This window comes from Rhea americana, unplaced genomic scaffold, assembly GCF_003343005.1.
Source record: "Rhea americana isolate MKP2758 unplaced genomic scaffold, rheAme1 scaffold_66, whole genome shotgun sequence".
Lineage (NCBI taxonomy): Eukaryota > Metazoa > Chordata > Aves > Rheiformes > Rheidae > Rhea > Rhea americana.
This window is the reverse complement of record NW_028186823.1, coordinates 372,077-397,118: the sequence shown is the minus strand read 5'-3', so window position 1 is coordinate 397,118 and position 25,042 is coordinate 372,077. Positions and strand designations below refer to the sequence as shown.

General features: G+C 38.3%; 1 protein-coding gene across 1 annotated transcript in view; it reads right to left on the bottom strand.

Annotated features, from left to right (window-relative positions):
* Positions 1 to 25,042, bottom strand: part of MCF2L (MCF.2 cell line derived transforming sequence like) — a 155,478-nt gene that overhangs the window by 27,203 nt on the left and 103,233 nt on the right. The window contains exons 4-8 of the mRNA XM_085320832.1: positions 13,862 to 13,952; positions 4,129 to 4,248; positions 3,126 to 3,242; positions 2,482 to 2,631; positions 1,655 to 1,779 (exon numbers count right to left, since the gene is read on the bottom strand). Coding sequence (XP_085176958.1) covers positions 1,655 to 1,779; positions 2,482 to 2,631; positions 3,126 to 3,242; positions 4,129 to 4,248; positions 13,862 to 13,952 — 603 coding nt within the window. The remainder of the gene's footprint in view (positions 1 to 1,654; positions 1,780 to 2,481; positions 2,632 to 3,125; positions 3,243 to 4,128; positions 4,249 to 13,861; positions 13,953 to 25,042) is intronic.

The window sequence follows — 25,042 nt, the reverse complement described above, 5'->3', positions numbered from 1 at the left end:
AGTGCTGATTAGAGGCTGGCTGCTGTGTATACCAACTTCTCAGTTCTGACTTGAGGCACTGGGACTTGAGGCTAACAAACATGAAGAAAATGTGCAAACACATGTGGGCCAGGACTCAGAGGAGCCAAAGCCCTGGGCTACAAAAAAAAAAAAAAAAAAAAAAAAAAAGGACAAAAATACATACTGCTACAACCAGCCAGCTGCCCTTACATTACACTTCTTGGAGAAAGGCCCATAAAAAACCTCAGGGTCATTGCTCCTACTCTTCTGAGCAGAGAGGCTCCTTTATATCATAGGCAGCTCTACAGCAGTACTGCTTCACTTGAAATTTTGGCCAAACACCTTAAGGCTTTACTTTAGAACTCATCCACCAATATTGCATTCGACATTATGGTCTCCTATGGACTTATCTCTAAAATGCGCTTTGCTGTGCTTAGGCTACATTGAGGGAAGGTTGTATGTCTGTATGTCAATTTTAATGAACTTTAATTTTTAATATCACAGAAACGAACTGTGAATTTACAGGTTGAACTGACTAGAAAAAGGCACATGCACGCAGTCAGTTCATTTTAACTTTCTTCAGATGTTATATGAAGTAGGAATATTTTGGATAAATTGAACACCCTGCCTCCTCCAGCTGCCTTTCAAATTGGTAACAACAACAGTGACAAAAAAAAAAGAAAAACAAAGAAAAAAAGATAAGTGACTCCCACCAAGCTTTGTTCATTGGAATAGACAGTTTTTTAGAAAGAAAAGTCAGTCCAAGTGCAACAGAAACATGGAATGACAGACAAAAAGAGAATGAAGAATACTGCCTTGGGAAAATGAGCTATGTTTTTATAGCTTTGTTCAAATTTACATCTGCGTTCTGACAATAATTTCAGAGGCACTGGGGGGCACTAGTACCTATTACTTCCTATGAACAGACGCACATTTCTATGCAGATACTTGAAGAGCAGAGTACTCCCTAGCAGCCTTTTAAAAACTACTAGGTACACTGAGATCAGCAATGTTGGAAGCTCCTTCAGGCATGTTTAAAGGAAAAGCAATCTCCTGCTCCAACTCCCTCTTTGGAGAATTATGTGAAATCAACAGATAGCTGACCCCAGAGACCGCAGGAAAAAAAGTTATGATGACTGCTCTTAAGGTCATGGAGGTGGAACAAATCCCCAGATTCAGAACTCACCACTGGAAACACCTTGTCTGAACTACAGATGTATATTAAACAGCCTAACCTCCCAAATGACTTAATGAACAGTGGACAAACTACTCAAAAGAAAGGCTACATCATTTCCCTCTTTTTCCTTCTGCCTTCCTGACAACAGTGAAATTTCTTTGYGTTGTGCTTTGGTCTTTCACATAAGCATCAATTTCTAAACCCAGGAAAAGCTGGTCAACTATACGGTCCAAGTATAACAAAACCAAAACAAAGWGGTACTTTGGTGATACTRGAACTCAGGTCATATCCCCTATTCCCTTATTTGCAGGTGACCAAGACTGATCTGATAACAGAAAAGTTTCTGAAAGTACCTTTCATATACTTGCTTTGAAATATTTCCTTATTTGCTAAGCATGCATATAGAATAAAGTACTAGAGCCAGGGAGGAGTCAAAAATCCAGAAAGGCATCATGTTCAGTATTTCRTATCTCTTACCTTTCTACAGTTGTTTGATTGTCTAGCTGATCTTGATTCAGTTTGTATTCAGGGTTCTCAGTAACTGGTTTTGTAATACTTCCAAGAATATCATCTCCCTTATCCACTGCTAACCTTATATCCTCCTACAAAACAAACAAACAAAAATATTCACAACAGTTCTGTAGGCTTTTTCTCTCTCTCTCTCTTTTTTTTTAAAATACTTTCATAAGACATCAAAATARATAAAATATTCTGTTTTAAAGCAATAGAGCAAGCATAGCTTGATTAAAACCAGTAACAAATAAAGACATTAAATGCTAAATATCAACTTTTTGCATGCTTACTTCCACCTCAAGATTGTATTACACTGAGTTTGAATTTTCATAATATATAGCCTTATAGTTTCTTCTTAGGCTAAAAATATCTCAAAAGTTTGACATACAGTTTTGAAATCCTGAAATAACTTTTATTTAAGCTGATCTGAAAGAACATTTGTCCATTCCTCAAAAGATCATGTTTTCATATGTAAGCAAATACAATCAAATTTATTACAGCAAACAAACTATAAGTTAAATTCACCACAACTTATAAAAAAAGCTTCTGTTTCCACAAGAGTCATTACGCATTTGTATATAAGTACACTTGGCTTTAAGGAATGCCCTGTTTGAACAATAAAGATTCYTTAACTTCAAACCAAGCAAAACAACTTTAATAGGATTTCAATGTCTCACATTATCATCATAATCTATTAACTTCAAATACTCTCCTTACTKTCTATTAATGCTGCTAGTCATGAATTAAAACACACTTTAACAGAAAACAGTATCTTTATACAAATTACATACCTTCATTTTGTTCTTCTTCCCTGYGTGTGCTGCAAGAAGGGAGCTGGTTGATTGCACATCGTTTGGTAGTTCCGTTTCAGCCAGCTCAGTCCCAAAGGACTGAAGAATCTGAGCTGTTTGCTTAACCATTTGGGCGAAACTTTCTATAGCCTTTTGGAATAAAAACCATTAAAGATGTTTCATGTTCTAAACACACACATACACACGGACACATATACACAGGATACAATCATAACACAAACCCATACAGCTGAACTACAAGACTGAAAAACRGTCTAAGTATAATTTTTTAAGCAAAAGGATCCGTCACCATTAATTCCTTAATTGTATCAGGCTTGAATCAGGTATATCTTCCTCATATTTTTATAATYTGGAGCTATTTTACAACTTGAGTTTTTTCTTTCTTCTAGCAAAAACAATAAACCTCAGCATAATATACTGTAGTGCCTTTGCTCCAAGCTCTAAGAAAACCACTCCCAAATTATTACTCATGTTATTTCTCTAAGATGACTAAGTACCATTGGGAACATCATCTCACTCAGAGTATGTCAACTTGCATCAACTGAAATCTGTTTTATAAATGATGGGGTATAAAACAGAAGGGCCCATTAAACTGAAAAGTTGAAACAATAACTAAGACTTACAGTGCGATGGGATAGCCATCTGTTATGGCAGTAATCCAGGGTGCCACCAAGATCTTCTGTTAATTGTGTTTTATCAATGTAACCCTGCAGTTCTGATACTGAGCCCAGCATTATGATCTGCAACAGCAAAGAGAGGGAACATGGTCAGCAGTGGCAAGTCCTTTATTAGAGATTCTAAGCCWTATCCTTCAGACTATGATGGAGTAATTTCAATTTAATACAAAAACATGTGATGCAAGCATTTCCTTTGGGTATAGAAAAAAGAAAAGTTGTTTCAACTGAAGATAATGTAAATTTAAGTAACTGCATATATGAGCAYGAGCATTAGGCTTAACAGCATATACCAAAATAAAGCTCATGAATTATACAACATAGACAACTCCACAAGTTGGGKTTTTTTGTTGTTTTGGAGGTTTTTCTTTTGCTAAAACATATATGGCTAACTTCTAKCAGAGCAACAGCATTTAGTTCATTACGCACTCATTTTTCCCCTCACTATCCTGAGTCCATGGAAGAGAATAATAGTATCTCCATGGATTCTGCATGTAAGGATATGATTCCCCAAAAGCAGAAATAAAGGGATGGAAAGGAAGAATCTTAGTTAAAGAYTAACCTTTGAAATGGGCATCTTTTAAGTAAGAAAGTAACAAACAACAAAAAGTCCRTTCACTCTCTATTTGTTTAGCACCTATAATTTCAAAATTTTTTCTTAAACGGAGTGCTTTACCCTTAAAGGCACAAACAAAGTGTTCATTGGTGATCTAACATCAGGCACCAATAGTATGTTCCCTCAAATGATAAGATGTATTGTATTTGTACTTGAAAAATGCAGTATCCTAAAAATTCACACACTCCAGGAACAAAACGATCATGAACTAGCCAAAAGTACTGGAACTACCTTTAAGCACCTTTCTTTTTTTCCTCACTGGTTGGATTAAGGTGCTTTAACAGATCCCTGGGAAAAAAAAAAATAAATAAAGGGGGAAAACAGAGGACGACTTACAGGTACTTTCATTTTAAACTCATCTTTGTTGAACTTGAAAGCAATGTCTGACAGYGCTCGATGAAAAAATCCTGTCGGGCGCAACACGAGGACTAGCTGCAGATTTCCTGGGAAGGACGCCTGCAAAAGAGGTTCACGCCATTATTTTCTGCATCTGGTTCCAGAAGGTGTTTTTAAACAAGGAGAAGCCTCTGTCAAACCACAGACCAACTGTAGCAAAGGCCCYGTAACAGGGTGACCAAGGCTCGTGCAGAGCACTTCATTCAAGCAGAATTTTACTCATCTTTGGAACGGGSATCTATTCTCCCGGTATCAAAGTTTTTGGGGCATGGCTGGCGTCGCCCCTAAGGTCACATCACAGTCAAAGAGGCTAATGAGCAGAGGTGCCCGAGTGCTTTTTCCAGCAGCATTACTTTCACGGTTACCCTATCTTCTCTTTAATAGAGGGTGCCAAGAGAAAGCTCCGTTATCATCCAAGCCAGCAATAGCAAATTTGTTGTTTCTTCATGCATTATCTTGCTAGTTGCCTACACTGACTATTGGCACCCYGGCTGAAATTCTCAGGCAGTAACTTAAGAGAATTAAGGTTGATTTTTTGGACAAAAATAAAARTTAAACACAATAAACCTCAACGAGGGTTTTCCTCATTCTTTTCCAACCAGTAATCCGATAGATCTTTTGCAGTTCTACAAGTGATATGGGAGGAAATCASCAGAAAGGAGAAGCAAAGCAATGAAACCACATTACTAAAAAATCAACCTCTGTTATGGCAAATGTTCACATACTTAGTATTTAGCCATTCTTGAAATCATGCAAGTCTTCTCCCCTATTCAGTATTTCCACTGTAGGGAGGRACTGAAGCAAAAGCTCACTAAAGAAACAATTATAATAATGATTAGGCATGCGATTTTCCGCATTATACTCTCTGAAATTATGTCACACTTCTAACAAAYTGGATTACTAAAAGAGAAATGAAACCCTAACTGAAAGAAGGAACGGTCTGTTTCTATGTTTCTGTGCCAAGTAAAACTGTTAATATCTGGATGGTTGGAGAGTGGTTTAATACGTATTCAAAAGTTTTCAAGGTTTTTCAAAGGTTTTTAGCTTTAGAGATGACAAGCTTTTCTACTTAAAAGTAGTTAAATTTTTTTCTGGAAGGCTTCACAGGTTATCTTGCAGCTCCCCAGATAAACAGTGCACAACTGGGATCTCAATTTGATTGATACACCCTGAAGAGTTAAACTTTACAATCTGCCCCACTTCACTGATGTCTAAATTTTCTAGAAAGCAAAATGGATTCAATCCCAAAGGGGTGTGTTGGAYAGCTAGGAAAAAAGTCCAGATAATGCTAATTTCCCACTAGCTCTCTCTCCTTGTACTAGAAATAATCTTACTATGTGTAGTAACAGTAGTATACCTCCTTGCCCGATTAACCCAGTTATYGGACACAAGCAGAAAGTGTGATAGAAAATTTCGACCTGTATTGAGAAGAAAAAAGTAAGTTTGTTTTCTTAACATTTATTCCTGATTACTGTAATGAAGCCAATGGCAAATTTGAGAAAGTGATTTAACTCACGCTAACAAACATTGCAAGAATAGACAAAGTTTTTACTAAATCTCCCGAAAAATAGTTTTGGAGCTCTGTAGCCTATTGATACAGATTTGTACTAGTTTATTTTGTGCCTGTAACTACGACTGAGGTCTTAATTTTCTYGCTTGAATTCCCCAGAGTGAAATCTATTTAATGGCAACACCAACACTTCAGAACAAAAAGCTCCAAGAAGAAATATCTTTCAGATGACACGTTTTGGAAAAAAAAAAAAAAAAAAAAAAAAAAAAGATGGATGTTCATGTGAAATATTCACCTCGGCATACAACACCCAGACACAGAGGGGATGGAGCATACTATTTTTGTTTCTCATTTCACCTTGTCTAAAACATTGGGAAACATCTATCCAGTTAACTTCAAATTGAGTGTTTTAGTARATACATTAGAAACATACAATGGAATGAAAATATTAAGTATGAAAGACACTGAGAAGTAATTTTTAGTTGCATGTATGAGTAATAATTTCTTCATTCTCCCTTTAAATTCTCACTTTTACACTTACTATTACATAGATTTTGCCATCAGAATTTTAAGGAAAATATTTAGACTGTTACTGAAACAGACAAACAGTAGCAGCCAATTGCAATGCCAAATTTTTCTAAACTCTGTATTAGGTTTTATGAGATAAAGAGTTTAATCGCATGCCTGAATCAAGTCGGCTCTCTCATGCAGGTTCAATCCAAAGGAAGCGCAGAGCGCACACCTTACAATCACTCTCAGCACGTCTGCCCAAAGCAGCGCTGTCCASATCACTGCACACTTCCACTGCTCACACTAACTCCCACTCAAGGTTTGTCAGGAGCTACGGCTCTCCCGCGCAAGCTCGAATTCCAGATTACTGTGTGTGTTCTCGTCTCACATGCTTCCCTTTTGTTTTCTTTTAAAAATGGTTTTAAAAAAACAACGCCTACGCTGCCTGCCGTGGCTATGAGCCAATTCTGCAAGTCAACTGCAAAGGAAGGATTTCTACGGTAAACAATGTTGGCCCAGGGCCATCCCATTTTATCTGAGCTTACATCTTCACGTCTGAATATTACCATTTTCCTTATTTTTTTTTTTTTAAGTTCCGGTGACTTGCAGAGACAATGATCTGATGCAAGAGGCACCCCTTAGGCGTCTTTGAACTCCAYCAACCAGCCAACTTTGCCCTGAACAAAAGAGAGATCAACAACAACAAATCTCCAGCCCAGACCAGCAGCGTAGTTGTTTGAAGCCACTGTGTACTGAGCAAGACACAGCAAACGCGTGCTGCACCAAATGCTAACAGCAAAAACAGATATTCACACAAGTTTAATAGTGTCATAAAATAAAATATTTTCAAGGACTGTTTTAGYAGAGTTATTGAACACTGTTGTGACTTGAAGAAAGGTTTGTGTTGCCTGGATTTTTTTTTTCCCAAAAGCATCTTTCCTTACTAGCCTAATTAACTRCTCCCCCAGCAGCTCATCTCAAATATTCTACTATAACTAATTTGATGCATATGCAAAAAGARACCAGGGATAAAACACTGTCACATTTTTCATACCCTTCATTAACTGATGGAGTCATCGTTTGAGAAATACTGTCACCTGTTCATAGAGAAATTGAGTGCCTTTAGGAGAGCTACTGAATGGGAGATTAAGACCATTCACTATTCTCTCGTTAATTTAGCAGAAAGCATTTTAGAAGCTTTCTCAGTTCAACATTCCTAATCAGTCAGTTAGAAGGATGAATTTTTATGGCATCACTTCCTTTTTTAGGTAATCAATTTTACAGAATTTACTCTAGCTAATAAGTTCTGGAAATTTATCTAGCCATTAAAAAGAMAGACACGATGTTTTGACTCAACCATAATTCTAACAGTCCACAAYCACGTGCATATGACGCACAAGTCCCTCTATATACGGAGTAAAAACTGTTTGCAGTCTATTCTCTGCTAGAGTCCTTTTTGGTTATCAAAATATAACACTTTCACTTCTGTTCTTAAACAGCAAACTGCTTAAACAGCTCGATGGCAAAATTTAGCATCTGATAGGTCAGCTACAGCAAAGCCAGTTTCAGCAGTCMTGAAAGCAAGCTGACACACAGGACACCCAAAAGTGTGCTGCAAATCCTTCCCTGCAATGCCATCAAACAGCAGCCTAAGCAGGCAACAGGGACTCTCCCTGTCCCAGCCCAAGTCATCCCTTCTTCTCACTGGCATCAGCCCTGACACTTGTTTGATACTGCTTGATGATACCCRTGATCAGTTTTCTGCCTGTCTGTCTCCCCTCTTTACTTGTCCATCAAGTTAGGCAACTCCAACAGCTGAGCACAATGTTTCATTTAACACAGTTATAACTAAGTCCGCCCAAACCAGGAAATTATGCACAGCATAGTCCTTAAATCAAAGCTTTCCAACACAAAGAGGTCTTCGTTGCCCTTCAATTGCCTCAAACCTGGAACATTAGAAGAACCTTCAGTGGTTAAACAAAATGAGAGCTACCTTAAGGTACCTCAAGGAAACAAGTTAATACTGCTCAGAAATAGGCCAACCTGTCTACTTTTTTTTTTTTTTTTTTTTGGGGTGAAGCAGCTTTTCACTGTATGCCCCAGGCCTCTGTGAGTGGAAATTCACAGAGACTGAACCCAGCTATGGTTTGAACAGAATGTAAATTTAAGTTGACTGCATACAATCTTAATGATCCCTCTCCTTCACAGAAAGGGGAGAAAGGGACCATCTCGAACACTGAAATCCATCCTGAAGTTCAGAAGCTGTTTTATAAGGGGACACAAAAATAAGCAGGTTGTATGTTATGTCACCAGTAAAGATGATATAATGCTGAATAACTAGTAAAGAACTATAAAAGCAGAGCAGGAAATAACCCTCACCTGCTCTGTGGGGGAGAGTGGGTGGTAGCAGCTTGTTTAGGGGGGAAGGAGGGACAGAGTTTCCTTGCAGATAGATGAGCTTTTGGAAAAGAAATCAACGCTTTTGAGTTTTTGTATCTCAAGTCTCGTCCTGTGATACTCTAGGCTTATTTAATACATAAATGAATTACGTTGATAGATTAATCAGAGATATTAGACACACATCAGAGACATGTCAGACAAAGATGCAGTAAAAATAGAGTTGCAGTCTGCTATTCAGTCCCACTTGGCACCTGTGGCACTCCTTCACCTACGCGTATCCAAGTGTATGCATCRCTCAAGGAGCAGAGAATTTGCAGTTTCTATGGCTGAAACTTTTCCTTCAAGAGCTACCGAGCATTTCATTCCGCTGCTTCTRCACTCCTACAAAGGAAGGCCATTCGGATAAGCAGTTAATCCAACGAGCTTATTCTTCTACTTCCCAGGTAAACATCCAGCTTTCAGATATACTTGAACCATGTGAGCCACCAAAAAGCTAATGCTCGATTCTATTTTAGCCTTACTAATGCAGTTTTAAAATATTTGGACCACAACTCCGTTTCATTCTACGAAGACTCTCAATATAGCTGCATTACCAAAATTTGTGGGTTTGTTTTTCCCGCTTCACTTACTAGTACGCAGTAAACCACAGGGCAMTTCTTTCCAAAATACCTCTGCATATAAAGGAGCTAATAAGTACTTTTTTGCAAACTACATCTATTCCTGGCTAGAATGAAGTCTCTTACATAGGCTTCTCATCAAGAAATAATCTTGACTAAATTGATTTATAAAATGATCTAGTTTTAAAACTAGCTAAAGAAAACTGAGCTATTTGTGTGTTAGATCTGTTTGACRGTTGTGATATTATGACTGTTTTCAGTGTTTAAGTGATTCTGTTTATGCATTTAAAATATTATAATAAAAAATAAATGATTGATTGTACAAAGAAAACTGAAAATGCCTGCACATGTAATGCTCTCAAGGCATTGAAACCAACATACAAAACCTTTCAGCATCTCCAAATATCCTTTTCATTTAGTTTACCACTGGAATTACTCATTTACAGTAAGTAGAAAATTGATAAAAAATATGTAATCATTCTAGCTTAACCACATTTAAATTTTTGGTGTTGCTTTGAACACAAGCAAAAATGCCTCAGATGACAAACATATCTAGGACTTGAAAGACAATTTTTTTTTCCAAATTTAACCTATACAAACCATCAAATGTCATTTCAGTTTTCAGAACACGATGCAGAGAGTTAGCTAGAAACTAGGCTAGCAGAAAACTATATGCAACATAAAATAGCATCTTTCATGACCATGGAGCATTGGTTACTAAACACATTTTTCCCCTCCATCATCCACTCACTAAGTGATTCAACCTCTCTCTATAAATAAGGCCAAAGAACTCCCAGCTTGGATTACTGTAATTCAATTTCTCACCTTGGATGCAAAACCAAYGATAAGACTCCAGATGGCACAGAAATGGGACTGCCTGCCTCCGCAAGGTTTAGGTTGGTATTAGCACTCCAGTTTCTTCAGTAGCTTCCAGTCTCCTCCTCCTGCCAGCTTAAGGTCTTGGCCCTAAGCTTCAAAGCAATTAATAGGCTAGGCCTCCATTACATTGACAACTGCATTTTGATTTATGAATAGCTAAGAAAAAAACCACAGCCCTTTGGACAATGCAGTCCAAAACAGAAGGCATGGAAGCAGCATGCAAAGCATTCTCAGTCAAAGATGGCAAATCATGACGCAAACTTCCACAGGAGGCTGGATGAAACCCAAGTCTGGTCACTTCTAGAAAGGGTTGCAGAGTAACTGGGTAAAGCTTCCTCATGAGCTGAATGACCTTCCTACCAACTTCTTCCTAAAGATCAATTGCCTACATATATGTTATTCCCCATGCATCAAAGTTTATTTCTCCTGGGCTTTCAACATGAGGCTTACTGATGGCTGTGAGTGAAACTGTGCATGATGCTGAGAGCAGATTTTGTGCAGTGTGTCTAAAAGGTGAGCTAACACTTCAGCCTTTACCCAAAGATGCGGGATAACAAACAGAGACATAGACCATGTAATGACATAAGTTCAATTTTTCTTTTTAAAGAAACCACACTGAAACTATGAACAGCGAAGTATGAAACACTGGAACACAACGATTATTACAGTGCCTTGCTCCTACATCATACATTGAATATTGTTTCCTTGGGATCTGATAATACAAGGAAAAGAAGAGTCATTTATTACTCCAGGAAGGGGGGAAACATGCTATGTTTTGTCAGGTGTTTGTCATTCACCGGTTCTCTCAGTTGGGACAATACGGAGTGGTTTTATTGACCTCTGTGCCTGCACCTCACTCAGAAGTCCTGCCTTATTTCTACAGCCCTATCCACTTGCTCAGCCAGGGGAGYAGAAAAGGTCAGTAGACCATTAACCCTTTGCCTGCCAGCACAACTGCAAGGTCTGCAGTGTCTCCATACTTTCAGCTAGGCATTTGACTGAAAATGAGACATTTTAATACAAATTTAAGCTGAAGAATCTCAATCTCTCTCCCTGTCAATCTCAGGAAAAGTAAGGCCTTCTTTCAGCCTAACACCTCTGTTGTTGTCTGCTTCTGYTCTGCTGTTGCTGTATGTTCTTCAACAGCAGTCATTCAGAGTGAATGGTGCAGCACTGGCCTTCCCCTACTTCTGCYAAAGTAGCTTCAGATGGTCTTCATAGTCTTGGTAGACCCAAGAGCAACCATAAAGTATCAGCATGAAGAGATTAGTGTAGCACTGGGCATTTTCTGTCACAAAAAAAATGATTCCTTCCACCAATTACAGCTACCAACAAAAAAGGAAAAAAAAACAAAGGCTATAAAATTTTCATAAGATGTTTCCTACATTAATTTCAGTTTGAAACAAAAAAAAAAACCACCTCCTTTGTTGGCTTTGTTTCAAAATGTGTTTCCGCATGCACTAAAACAAACCAAGTGTTTATATGCAAAGAGTCTTGAAAATAAAACCAGCTAGTATGAATTTTTGGTTATTGCTGGTTAGCAGCTGCTTAATGCTCACAAATACATTTCCTAGAGTTGTCAGGGCATTATTGTCAGGCAGATGCTCCAGCCAGAGGATTTTGTGTTGACATCTCTGATTTCACAAGTCAAAAGGGTCTACCACCTCAGGGCGATTACAGAACATCACAAAAGACTACAGGGTAGATGTTGCAGGAACTAGAGCAGATGAGCCACACACCAAAATTCTCTTCTCAAATAAAGCCAGAATATCATCCTCACATATAGCCATAAGTTTAAGCAACACACATATAGCCATAAGTTTAAGCAACACAAAGTCGTTAAAGAGACCAGGCTTTCAGACATCAATTTCATTCTGAATCACCCAAATTATACTTAAATACTCCAATCATCAACAAAAAGACACAAAATCTGACATTTAGGAGAATCAAACAAGTTAAGCCTCTAGTTACCCTTGAGCCATTTAAAATCCGTCTATCAGCAGAATCCAGCAATCTTGCACCAGGACTTTGGTGCAAGATATACACTGTGTATGACTGGGTAAGGAGAAAAAAAAAAACACAAAACCCATCAACCCCCTACACACACACACACACACCACAACCTTCAGCGCTCTCTACATTCAAGACTTAATACAATTCTCCAGGCAGAGACTCCAGACATCAACACAATCACTGTAATTATAGACCTGTTATCACAGGAAACAGATAATCAGGTCCTGCATATTGTGCTTCTAGGCAAAATAACGCACACTGGAGTACAGTTACTGCAGGTATTAATACTACAGTTCTAAGCACCAACACAASCAAGTGCCCAACATAGTTGTAGTTGCCCCCCAAATTCTCACCCTAAATAAAAGCACTGTCACCTATATAATAATTATATGCTGTTGAATAGAAAACACAGCATTTAATTTTGAAGAGATTCACAAACTCCATAGAAATAACTATTTCTTTCATCAACTATGCTGCACTTGCTTTCCACTACTGAAAYCTCAAATATGCACCTCAACTTCCACATGAGCTTCAAATTAGATTTTGACAGTATTTCTTTACATTTTCAATTGTTAACTTCCATAAAATTCTTCATTGTGGAAAATGTATTAGTGCAATATTTTATCATCATTATATACTCATTCAATAAGAGTCATATTGTAACAGTAATGTGGTACCTCTAAACAAATACATTTTAGCATACAATAGACAAACAGTTCTTGGATTAAAGTGGGTCTACACAAAAATGACATTTACAATTTTGATTTGCCCTTCACTTTACAGAAATAAAATTTTCAGRGATAAAAAAAGAAGAGATGGTTACAGCTCTGTTCTTCAGCACTTACTGAAAAGGTTATAAATACTAATAATTCAAACCCAAATAATGAGAAAAAACAACATAGCTTGAACAATATAACATGAAGCATATCTTGAAAAATATGAATCTCTTCTTCCTACTTGTATATTTGGAGGGGAAGCAATTCTTTAAGAATTTACTCTTAAAAAATAGTAATTAGAGAGGAGACAGAATTTAATTGTGTGTTGAAATTGATTATAATAGACAYGTAAGATTTTCTTGGTTAAAATTAAGCTTTGTTTTCATTCGCACACCACAAGAGTTCTTGTACCTGAATGCCTGTCACAAGTGGCAGGCTTTCAGGAGTCAGTTCCTTGGGCACGCTATTTAAAATGTAGCTGATAAAGCCTGCTACTTTCAAGTACAAACTGTTTTTAAGTCAGGACCCCAAACCTCAAATCTTCCTGAAAAAGCAAGCTGACTTGAATAGTGAAAAGCAGTTCCCAAGCTCTGTGAGATGCAGAGCTGCTGAYGCAAAGAGCAGGTCCCACCTGGAAGAGCACCATGGTGCCCACACGTGCACACACATATTCCTAGTGCCGCCTTAGGCTGACATTCTCAGCCACGAGCTGTATGAAAAGCCTATTATGCACACATGATGCTGGGTCCCAGTTGGTTGAGACCAGAAAAAAACTACTAGATATATATATATATATATATATCTAGATATATATATATATATACACACACACACACACCTGACAAGTATATGTGTATATATATATATATACACACACACACTTTTTTATATATATACAAACACACACACATATATTATATATATAACCTAATATTTTGTTGAAGAAAGAAGGCGTTTTCTATATTTTTATTTATAGAAGAAAGATTTGGAATGGAGAGATCTTTTTAAGGATTTAAAACAGTACTCACTGCTATCCGCAGTATAGAAGCTTTCACAGAGGTCCATTTGTCCTGTCTGCGATCTATGACAAGAATAAATCCAATTCCGGCATCTCGTAAACTGAGTTTGGAGGAGGGAAAAAAAAAGAAGTTTAATTAAACGTATAGGTAAAACCATTCTTGTTCTCTCACTCAAAAAGCATAGTCTGGACATTAAAAAAAGTACCTTGAYGTTTTTGTGCAGACTCTTCTTTATTTCAGATGTTTACCTGAACATATTCTATTCATATTAAAAAAAAAAAAAAAAAATGCAGCAACCCAAATATATTCCACAGAGCTTCGAACTATATTCAGATCATGAACTGTTCAGGAAAGGCAGGTATTCTACATTTCTTGTACAGAGATTATTTCAGAAGAACATAAAACCCATCGATTCTCCGAAGTTTTGGTGCTGATATAATCCATCCGTCACGCTGTTTTCAACAGTTTAAATCCAGGATAAAAACAAAGCCATTTTCCTTTCACATCTGCTTTTAGCCTTCTTTTTTGATTGTTTTCCTCCCTACTAATGTCTAAAACTCCTTTAAAATGCAAATCCTTACGATCATTCCATGATCCCGATCTGTGCATCGGAAATTCTTACACCCTTCCTGGTTAACAAATTTGTCCTCAGGCGTGTTTTTACGTTTACCAAAACAAAAAACCCCGACGGCATTTAAAAACTCAAAGCCAYAGGCGAGAAAAACGAGGCAAGACAGACTTCTCCAAAACGCAAACATCTGAAAACGATCGCGCTCACACCGGCGCGCGATGACGACCTTTCTTTTTCGGCTGCGTTCAGCTGCACGCGCTGCCGAGTACGAACAGGGAGCTCGGCTCCCGTTCYGCGAGTTCGCATCCGAGCCAGCGGTGCGGTGCCAGCAGCGGGCCCTCCCGGCCAATCGCAAGCAAAACAAAAATAGCAAGCCAATACCGGGCAGAGAGATGCAAATTTATTACCAAATAGACTAGAAAATAACACTTATATGTGCTGCTGTACTCTCATTCCAATTTAAAACGGGGGAGGAAAAAGGAAAAAAAAAAAAGTCATGCTAACTTACTGCAGGGCCAAAACAGTCTGTGCTGTGCAACGTTTGTGGAACTATCACGTATCTGTTTGTTATCATCATACTTTAAACACAACAGAAGGTTAGGATTTCTTATGCAAGACTGAACCCTCTGAAAACACAAGCTTTGGTTTGTAAGATTACACTGATAATATATTAAGAACAGGATATCAAGGAGGATGAAAACGACAAGTACCTAGACGTAGCATCTCAGGYTAACCTTCAGAATTAGAAATTTTAACACCAGCTCCTCTCCTTTATGTATTGTAAATGCATAGAATAAATATTTAGGGAAAACAAGAATATTCAGAAAAAAAACACAAGGAAACATCAATAAATACTTTATTTCAATAAAGCTAAGTAGTTATTTTAACATAATAAAATTTTAGAAGCAAGCCCTCACTGCCCACATTCAATGCATGTTTCTTAACTCTTGCCTTTGGGTAGGATAACGATGTGTCTGTGTACTTGACTCGTAAACCCAAATCACCCCAGCAGACAAACAGGCTTTTACATTAGGAATATACTTACCACTACAGTGAGTTTCACTGATTTACTAAAGACCTCCTCCCTTCTCTTTCTTTTTTCGAAAGGCACAYGGAGGAGAGAGATGCAGGTTGCTTTTCAGCATCTTTGTGTTTCCTGTTAAACGTTCCCACCATTTTAWCCTTTTGTCACGGAGCAAAACAAAATGCTAATAGCAACCATGACCCAAAATAACCAGGCAACAAAATGAACTCCTTGGGTCGCACAGCCCTACATGGATGAATGGAATCAAAATGGTGCAGTAACTGTTCTCATAACAGCTCRTGTGGGTTTGGGAGAGTTTCAAGACTATCAAAGAGCTATTCCACATGCTCAACAGAAGCCCTTTGGAGTCCTGAAATTTCTGCCTAATTCATCAGTGCAAAGCATGATCTCAGATCCAACAGAGCATCCAAATAGTTGTAAGGTATTTCCAGAACCTACTGACATCCTGCAGAACCAGAATAAAACTGAAGCCTCTGACAGGACATCCATAAGATTTCTTCTCAAGGCAAAGCACTCCACTTCAAACCTTGCACACTCTCTTAATACAGATTGCTTAAAGTGCTCTATTCTGAACCTGTCATTGAGTTTTGTATACCACTCAACAAAATATAATCCATTAATAGGAGGGCTTAAGTCAATATTTAAAAGCTATTTTGGTACCCCGCTACCATTATCAGATCATATAGAACAAGATGAATGACAGGAAAGCACAGAGGAAAGAAGTGAAATAACTCCAGCTTGTTACCAGAAAATGTTAGAAAGGTAGCGGTTCCTTTCACAYGTCAAACTGCTCCTAATTTTAGGATTGTTACTTAAGATACTCRTGACAACAAATACCTTAACAGCAGCATCTTGTTTGAAGGCACTGGCTACTGAGTCTGGGATCCAGATCCAGCAAGTGGAAGGCAGGGAGTGACAAACAGAGCAAAGACATCATGTGAAACAAGGTGGAGAGCTCCCGATTGAATTGTGGGCGCCACCAGTCCATCTTTACTTCAGCCATATTCATTATATTCTAAGTATTCATTTCACCCCTTCCTGCCCCCCCACCCTTGCTGTATTTGATCAAGAGTCTTGCTTTTGGCTTCCACAATCTGTGTCCCAAGAGAAGCTTGCTAATGGACACAGCCTGTTCCCTCTCATCAGGCTTCACCTCATGCCTCATTCCAGTTGTGCTGTACACAGCTCTCACCAGCCTAGCCCAGGTGGTCTAATTTATCCAGCTCACTCTCCAGTAGTCRCACCATCACCACCCTTATTTGTTTCCCATTCACCTCTTGAACCATTCTCATGCCTTGGTGCCTTGTCCCAAGCATAGCTCAGAAATCGTCAGCATTAAAAAAAACATTACTAGCACCACTGACCAAATCAGTTCTCCTTCTTCCCTTTCCTGCATATSCCAGTCCCCTCATTATCCAAACTAAGCCTCCCTTAGCCTATGCTCCACTTATCTTTCAGTATTTTCCCTTRGGCAGACACTTCCCTTGGCTGCAGTCCTGCCTGCCAGCTGTATCGGGCAGCTTGCCCATGCTGCCTGCTAGCAATAGGAGGCACCTGCATCCCATGAGACAGCCTTGTACTTGCAGCTCTGGTAGCTCACCTGTGTCTAGAGCAGCTCACCTGGCAACCACAAGGAAGCCCCTCCTCAGGCCTTGGATGAAGCATGTGTAGCAGGACAGTTTTAATCACAGGCTCAAGTAGCTTCTGAGCATCTGTGACCTGGGATTTAGATAGATTTTCCTCAAGAAATTTCCCTGACATAAAGGCCATCGTTCTCATAAATGTCAAGTCCCYGAGTCCTTGACCAAAGGACAGAGATACTTGAACTTCTCAAACAAAGGGCTGTCTGAACGTTTGAAAAGCACAATGGATTGTCCCTAGCCTCTGGGGAACAATTCAGCTATTTCAGTCAAACACTAAAACAMAACTCCAGTGAGATGCTAGGAATGGGAGAAAAAAAATGGCAGAGTTGTAAGTGACTGGAAATTGAAGCTTACGGTGAGAAACTGCAGACAGCCTCAACAAAAGTACCTGCCTATTAAGGTTTCTTGACATTTTTCTTACAATCGCTGGCTTATTTATTTTAATACACAAGCTTGTGCCCACGGTACTTTCTGAAAGATAATTAATAAGCTTGTAATTKAAATTTATTATTTCCTTCCTGTCTCCCTCCAAATACACAAAAAACCCACATTACGAAATAAGTTCTGTTCTTCTGTTTATTCCCAAGCACAAAGAACAGAACATTTTAGGAAAGCAGAAAAACCATCCGTGTTCTGCAGGGAATACGTCTAGTAGACTTATAAGGGCCAGGTCAGAAAGGTTGAAAGCAGAAGAACAGGAACAGGGGCCACAGAGTATCTTTCCTCTGAGAAAGATATTTCCTATGGGAGAAAATACAATAGAAGGTGGACTATCCGCTCCTGCCTTAGGGGACTAGTGTAAAATTAGTTGCAGAAGGTGGGAAAGAAAGGGCAAAGAACTTTCCCTACAAGCACTGACTGCAAGTGTAGAGCAATAGCTGAGTTTTCCTCTTAGTGACTCCTCTGCTTTAGATTGTGGTGACATCTCCCTTCTTTGTCTCGTTTGCAAGACTTATGATCTCATGTACCTGGGGGAAAGGGTGGGAAAGCTTATAGAACACAGGATTGCRGAAAGAAACTTCCCTCTGGGATGTGTGAAAGCAATTACATAGTCATCATCTGAAAGATCCTTACTTTTCTCTAAAGTAAGGGTGGTGACAACTGCTACACAAGTAATTCCTTTTGCTTTTACACTGCTGGATGAGCACTGCTGGCATACATTGCTTTCTACTACAACAAAACAAAACTTCAGGTTTGCCACAGTAACTTGATAATGCCAAGCTTCTGGATGTTTAAAATTCAGGGCAGCATTTTTGGCTAAAAAAAAAAAAAAAAAAAGAAAAAAAAAGAAAAAAGAAAAACTTAATAAAAACTGAATTTCTTTCTTAAAGTTCCATAATTATACTGTAGGTTTATGTTATACTCAACATCGCCCATCCAGCAGGTAACTTTGTGGCTGGTCAAAGGTAGACTTGTGTACAGTGCAGAACAAAACAAGTTTGAGCTCAAACAGGTTCAGCATATAAATGAAGACATCCCAGTAACCTGGACACTAGGGAAACGAACATTTTGAACAAAACACATTCCCATCATGCCTGCATTGATAAAAATGCTTCCAGCAGCTATCACTTTGAAATCAGATACCATCCTACATTCAGTCATCTGAAGACAAGTCAAAGTAGTCAAGAATGGCATCCTCTATTCCTGGCCTCAGAATGGGCTATTGGAAACCAGACACTAACTAGCAAGGTTATTATTTCTCAAGAGAAACTTTGCATCCTACACTTTAAGAGGCATTTCAACTGACTAAACCCAAGTCACTTCCTTCCAAGGCRAGTGTGGGGGAAAGACAACTCTTTCTTATACATAAGTGTTTCACAGATATAAAAAAGGAACCCATTAAGGTCCTTGACAATGAATGAAAGCAGAAAAAAAAAAGAAGCACATCTTATTAGCTTTTATACGCTTTAGAAGACATACGGCAAAGAACATGGTATTAATAAAGCAAGACAGAAAACCCCACTACTGCAACTATGAAAAAAAACAATTCAGCTAAGCCCTGTGGTGCCAGGAACCAAACGGACTAAAATCCCTTTCATGTTATCCATTTTATACAGGCCTCCCAGCAAAGGACAGGACAGTAACAGTTCACCTGGCACAGCCATACCCACATCTTCCCTCCTTGCATCCCCTATGTAGGATGATCAATGACTAGRTAAGTTCTAGAGAATGCAGTTTTTCATATGGCAGAAGAATTCAATGGTTTACAAATTTAACAAAGAAAAAAGTTGTAAGATTATAAGATCTAGCACCCAGACACAACTGATCTACWGCAGTTTCACTTTCCTGTATTTCTTGATTGCTTATTATCCTAAAGGCTATTTTAAGTAGTTTCAAAACTGGCCAATTTATCCATTTAATTCTGATACAAAAGCCACTAGCTGATTGGTGTTTTACTCATGAAATTCCTTTAAAACATATTTACAGTTTATTGGATCTTTGAGTGTTTTGATATTAYGACACCTTCTTTCTCATCATCCAAAATGAGACAAAGATTGAAGACCTTAACCTCAGAAATCACCATCTTTAAGGAGAKTAAAACTGTCGTGTGTTTTCTTGACTAAATGATGGAAATAAGAGTATATTCCACGCTCCAGAAAGCTCTGATTTGAAAGCTTCAGATATCACAGGCTTTTAGAGCTACATAATTCACAGCTCCAGAAGGCCCATGATGGAAGSAATTTTAAAGCAGGCACTGAAGGAAGACTATAAATCAGATATTGAGCTTTATATTGAATAATGAACTTTCTAGTTTCAACTAGATTCAACTGCTGTAACAGCTTGTAGATTTTATCACAGTATCTAGGCTGAACAGTGCTTTGTAATGCTGCTGATAGTTGAGTCCTTACTCATTTATTTTCTAAAAACCTGTACTTAAAGTACTACTTAAACAGGTTAATTTGAAGAATACCCTTGAACGTAAAAATAGTTTCAATTCAACATTTTATAATCCTTTATAACACCAGCATTACACATGATATGCCAAATTCGCTATGTAAACACACAGATCAAAATGACACACACACACCTAACGGTTAGAAGCGTTTTGACAGATGGAAAGTGTTACTTTCCARCTAGATATATTTGCTGTGAACTAGCATGCTTTAGAATTGCATTTGCTATTTTTATGATAGAGGTTTGCAGAAGTATCAAAATACTGATTGAAATATTGGTAGCAAAGAAACAATGCTCAAAAAAAAATACATAGAATGAAAACACTTTCCCAAAGATAGCTGCAGATACAGTTGCATGGTATCACAACATTTAATTGGTTAGACAGAAAATAGCAGCTTAGTGCCATAGATGCGTATGGATGACTAACTGAGGTCAATGAAAATTGCACAGATCTGAGAACAGAGTTGTTCTTAACAAACATAACATTTATGAACATCCAGGTAAGACTCTTCAGCTATCCAGCAGGCCTCCAGAGCTCCTAAAGCAAAYGAGCATGACATTTCTGTTCGATTCAAACTGCAAGCCTGACATCTCAGCCTGGATTTCCCTGCGAGTCTCTCTCAGYTGAGGTGCATAACTAGACTACCAGACATCAGTTCTAATGCTAGCAAAGTTTATGAGATAAATCTATGCAAGAGCAGCCTCTAGTGGTCTGTCCAAAATCACCGAATGACAAGCATAAATGATTATATAAAACTCCCGACAGCAGTTGCATTTCACCCAGCACAGAATGTCACAACACCCTGCGATAGGAATGTGCAAGGAAATCTTATACATAAGGAAGGAGGCAGCATTTCTCATCGATTATTTTTAAAATCTGAYCTGAAAAACACTGCTTTCTCCTCCCAGGGTATAACTTAATCACTATGGATAGAACAGCATGCACACTGTACTACCCTCATTTTCTTTCTACGTTGGAATCCTGTGAATACATGATTTCTTAAATGTGCATGCAGAGACCTCCAGCATTTCGACACTATCGTTACTTTGGTTTTGACAGTTACTCCCTTCCCATCAGAGAAACAAGATGAAGCTGCATGGAAAAAAGAAGCAAATCTGAACTTTCGTGTTGGAACAAGACCTGTTCAAGGTTCTCATGATCAGATAAGGCTCAGATGAGAAATTTTACCTGTTTTTCTCACTTCTCCTATGCACTGTTTTCTTTTTCCACCTTCTCATTCCAGTTGACTGTGCTTAACCTTATTCCTAAGCATACCACTGATGAAAACCTTATCTGCTCCCTCTCCTATTACACTTACTTTTGGTCTCAGCTGTTTACAATTCATGCCTCAAGTACTTTCAAAAAACATATGCTGTATTTCAACTCTCAGAATTGAGGAATCATCAGRTACTCAAATTAGTGCATCAGGAGGCATGCAGTATCTAGAAAGAAAARAACTTGGATGAATGCTAGGTTGTGAAGTGGCATACGTGAGAAAAATGATAGGCAAATGATTATAATTTGCTCATCAGGCAGAAGAGACCAAAAAAAGTCACAGAGCTCAGAGGAAAACCATAGTAAAAAATGCTTTCAGAAAAATAGATTATAAGCATAGACAAGACAGTTACACATGAGGTTGTGTCAATGGTGAGACATTTTAAAGGCCAGATAAACAKCAGACAAAAATAACGAAAGCAACTGCAAAGAGCTCTAAGGAGCTGCTACGAGTTAAAAACTCTGGAAGTCTTATCCAAACTTCACAGATTCTCCTGCAAGGAGCTTGGCCCAGTGGTTAATCTACTCCAATCCCATTTCTGGTTTTGAAAATCCTTCAATCATTGCAAGACTGTAACAACAACACTTCACTGCATCTGCCCCATGGGGCAAGAGCCCACATGGAAAATGGGCTACCGGAATTCAAGATATGCTGTAGATGAGGCAAATAACTCACTGATGACCAGAGTGGCTGCTCTTAAGCCTCGGTTTCAAAGGAAACCACATGTCTTTATCCTGCACAGCAGAATAAGTCCCTTGAAATTGTGTGATACAAGTCCAAATGCAGTMACCTTAGGCACTTCTCCCATGCATTACTTTTTATGTTCCTTAGCTAAATTAGCAGCATTGGTATGCGTCTCGTTTATTTGTTTTTGAGTATTTACACTGACTTATATAGCAAACAGTTCCATTTCTTATTTCCYTATCCACTCAGCTTCAAAAATGCTAGTATCAGTATCTTTTGACTGATCCCTTTAGCTGTTCTCCATTATCTCCAATATTACTCTGTCCCCAAAACAGACTCTTTCCAACTTTCAAGCCAATGGCTCAAAAAAAAAATTTTTTTTTTTACACTGATTGGAGTACAGTAATGCTAGCTATATTCCTATCATACATGCTAATATCCTTTCTGCTCTGAAAAGCTTATGCTGTAAGGGGAAGTTGAAGGAACGTAGCCAACGCTATAAATTGGAACTGAAGTGACCAGGCATCATCATCTAGCTGTGCTTGTACCGCATACATTGATTTCCTTTCTGTGGTACCTGTCAGCCTTTTTATATGGCARCTTAGCAAGTTTTACGCCACTGAGAAACYTCTCAGACTAAAAATYAGAATGGGTCAGAYGAATTTCTACAGGTTAGAAAAAAAAAGAAAAMACTTAAATAATCACATCCRTTTAGTACGTGAAACAGACTAAAAGAAACATTTTAAAGAAGTTTTCATATTATAAGCAGAAAATTGAGTATAAATTCTTCAGGCCACACAGAATTGCTGCTTTTGTAAGAACCGTTTGAAGACAGACAACAATTCTGAGCACTTACTTAGGCAGAACTGCAGATGGCTGAAATAGGCCACATTATCCTTGAGGGACTGTTAAGAATAAATAGGTCAGCAAAGGCAGAAGTGCTCTATGCTGGTTAAGTTTAAGTAAATGTGAGCAACAGAAAGCCTACATGATCCTAGTTTTAGGATTAGGAAGTCAGACTCCATAAACTCATTTTTCCAGCTATTGAGAATTATGGTATTTGACTAYATATATTTCCAGTGCTCTTCAGGAGCCATTAATGCCAAAGGATTGACACAATCTTATCTGAAACGCTGCGTGGTATGTTTTGAAAAGGTTAGCTCCTACTGAAATAGGTGTAGAGAAGATTTGCCTGGGAGAATAAGGAAATAAAAAGCCTTCTGAGGCAATCCATCTCATTTAAACAAGGAAATCACTGCTGATGTATATATCAAGTACAGGAAAGCATACTGGTATCAAATGTTTTCTAATATATTAAATGGCAGAAAGTCTATTCAAGCTAAGCAACAAGCAAGAATAAGTTGAATTTTAATATAATGTTGCTATATCCTTCAGGCAATGTGGCACCTATGCAACACCTCCTTCCTCCCTCCCTCCCCCAAAGCCTTTTGACTTTCCTGGTCAAAAATCAGTATTTATGTCACCGCTCCTTAGGTAACCCTTATTAAATGCTTTATTCAAGTTGTTTGTGTCTTCCCCCCACCCCAACATCCCTGCTTAATTAAACACACCATCAATGAGGCTAACATTCAATACTCAATGGCCAGAGAAAATACAACTGAATCTTTTTAAGACTTTATTAAATTAACAGCTTAAAATGTTGTTTTCCCTAAAACCACTCATCTCTGAACTAAGTATGCTGAAGGACTTCATTACTTACCTTCCCTTTTTTCTTAAGTACATCCACCAGCCCCAAATGACTGCATGATTTTCGAAGTGATCTTGCTAAGCTTGACAAAGCGARTAATGAAACACATCTAAGTCCAGTTCCACTCCTCTTTTTCATCCTCAGCTGTCTATCTGCATCATTTATTGATGGCAACATTTCACAYTGTTTATAAAATTTGCAGAAATCCTTTCACTTTTAAAAGATGCTTGAACTATAGGTGAAGCCGAACACTTCACTAATTTATCAAATCGATTTCCAGTAGCCTAGATTACAATGAAGACTGCTTCTTGTAGACTACAAAGCAGCCTTAACTTCAGCAACCCTTTTCTAAGGCGCAGAAGATACCAAAGACCATAAAGTTGTAGCTACAGGATTTATGAACTCAGTGCTCAGCTCATTAGCCCAGAAATTGCTCATCAGAGTGGCAGGAAGACAAACTAACCAACATCTCAATCATTTAGAATTAAAAGGTACTCAGCTTTTACCTGACAGCACATTATGAACTTATTTTTCTAAAATAGGAGAACGAAGTATTAAGTCAGTCACCAAAAAAACAGACACCCAGGTAAGGGGAAAAAAATAATGCGTTAAATTCTCTGAATATTTGACTGGACTAATGAAAACCTCTGCATAATACACAGAATTTTAGTAATTAATTTTCACAATTTTGCAATGCTCAATTTACCCCATCTTCTTACCAGATTAAGTTTACCTCTGGACAGTGCATCATCCATACAGAGCCTAGATACTTAAATCCTCTAAGCACTGGAAGAGTAAGTGAAATTTAAGAATAGAAAGACTTTGCCTGTACAGAGATGAGCTTTAAAATAAGTTTAAGAGATTCACAAGGTGGACATCAAAACACATGTAGAATTTTCCAAGCCCAAATCTAGCAAAGATTGAGATAGTSTCAGTAATGTGTAGAGCTTTGACCCAATCTCAAACTACGTATCTGATGCAAAAGCTTCAGAATACTACTCAACTTTCTGATTCCTACTTTAAACATAAACCTTTGCCTTTCCTTTCTGCTTACAGGAACATGCAGSATTTACAGCTGTTTGGCAGCTATGCTCTGAAAAAGGAAGGGCACGCACAGCACGACACTTTACTGGAAGCCCTGGGATAGTCTCACTGATGAATCTGAGGGACTGCCAACCTAACAGCAGGAYATGGGTTTCACATCTTTAACCTGGATAGCAATCTCACAAACAGGAGAGCATGAAAATGAAACACAGCTGACAGAAGTAGATGCTGAAGCTGCTAAACTGCTGCTCAGTGTGTTAGTGAGAACTGTCAGGGTAGGACTACGAGGATGATCAGGACTGGAGCATCTCTCCTATGAGGAA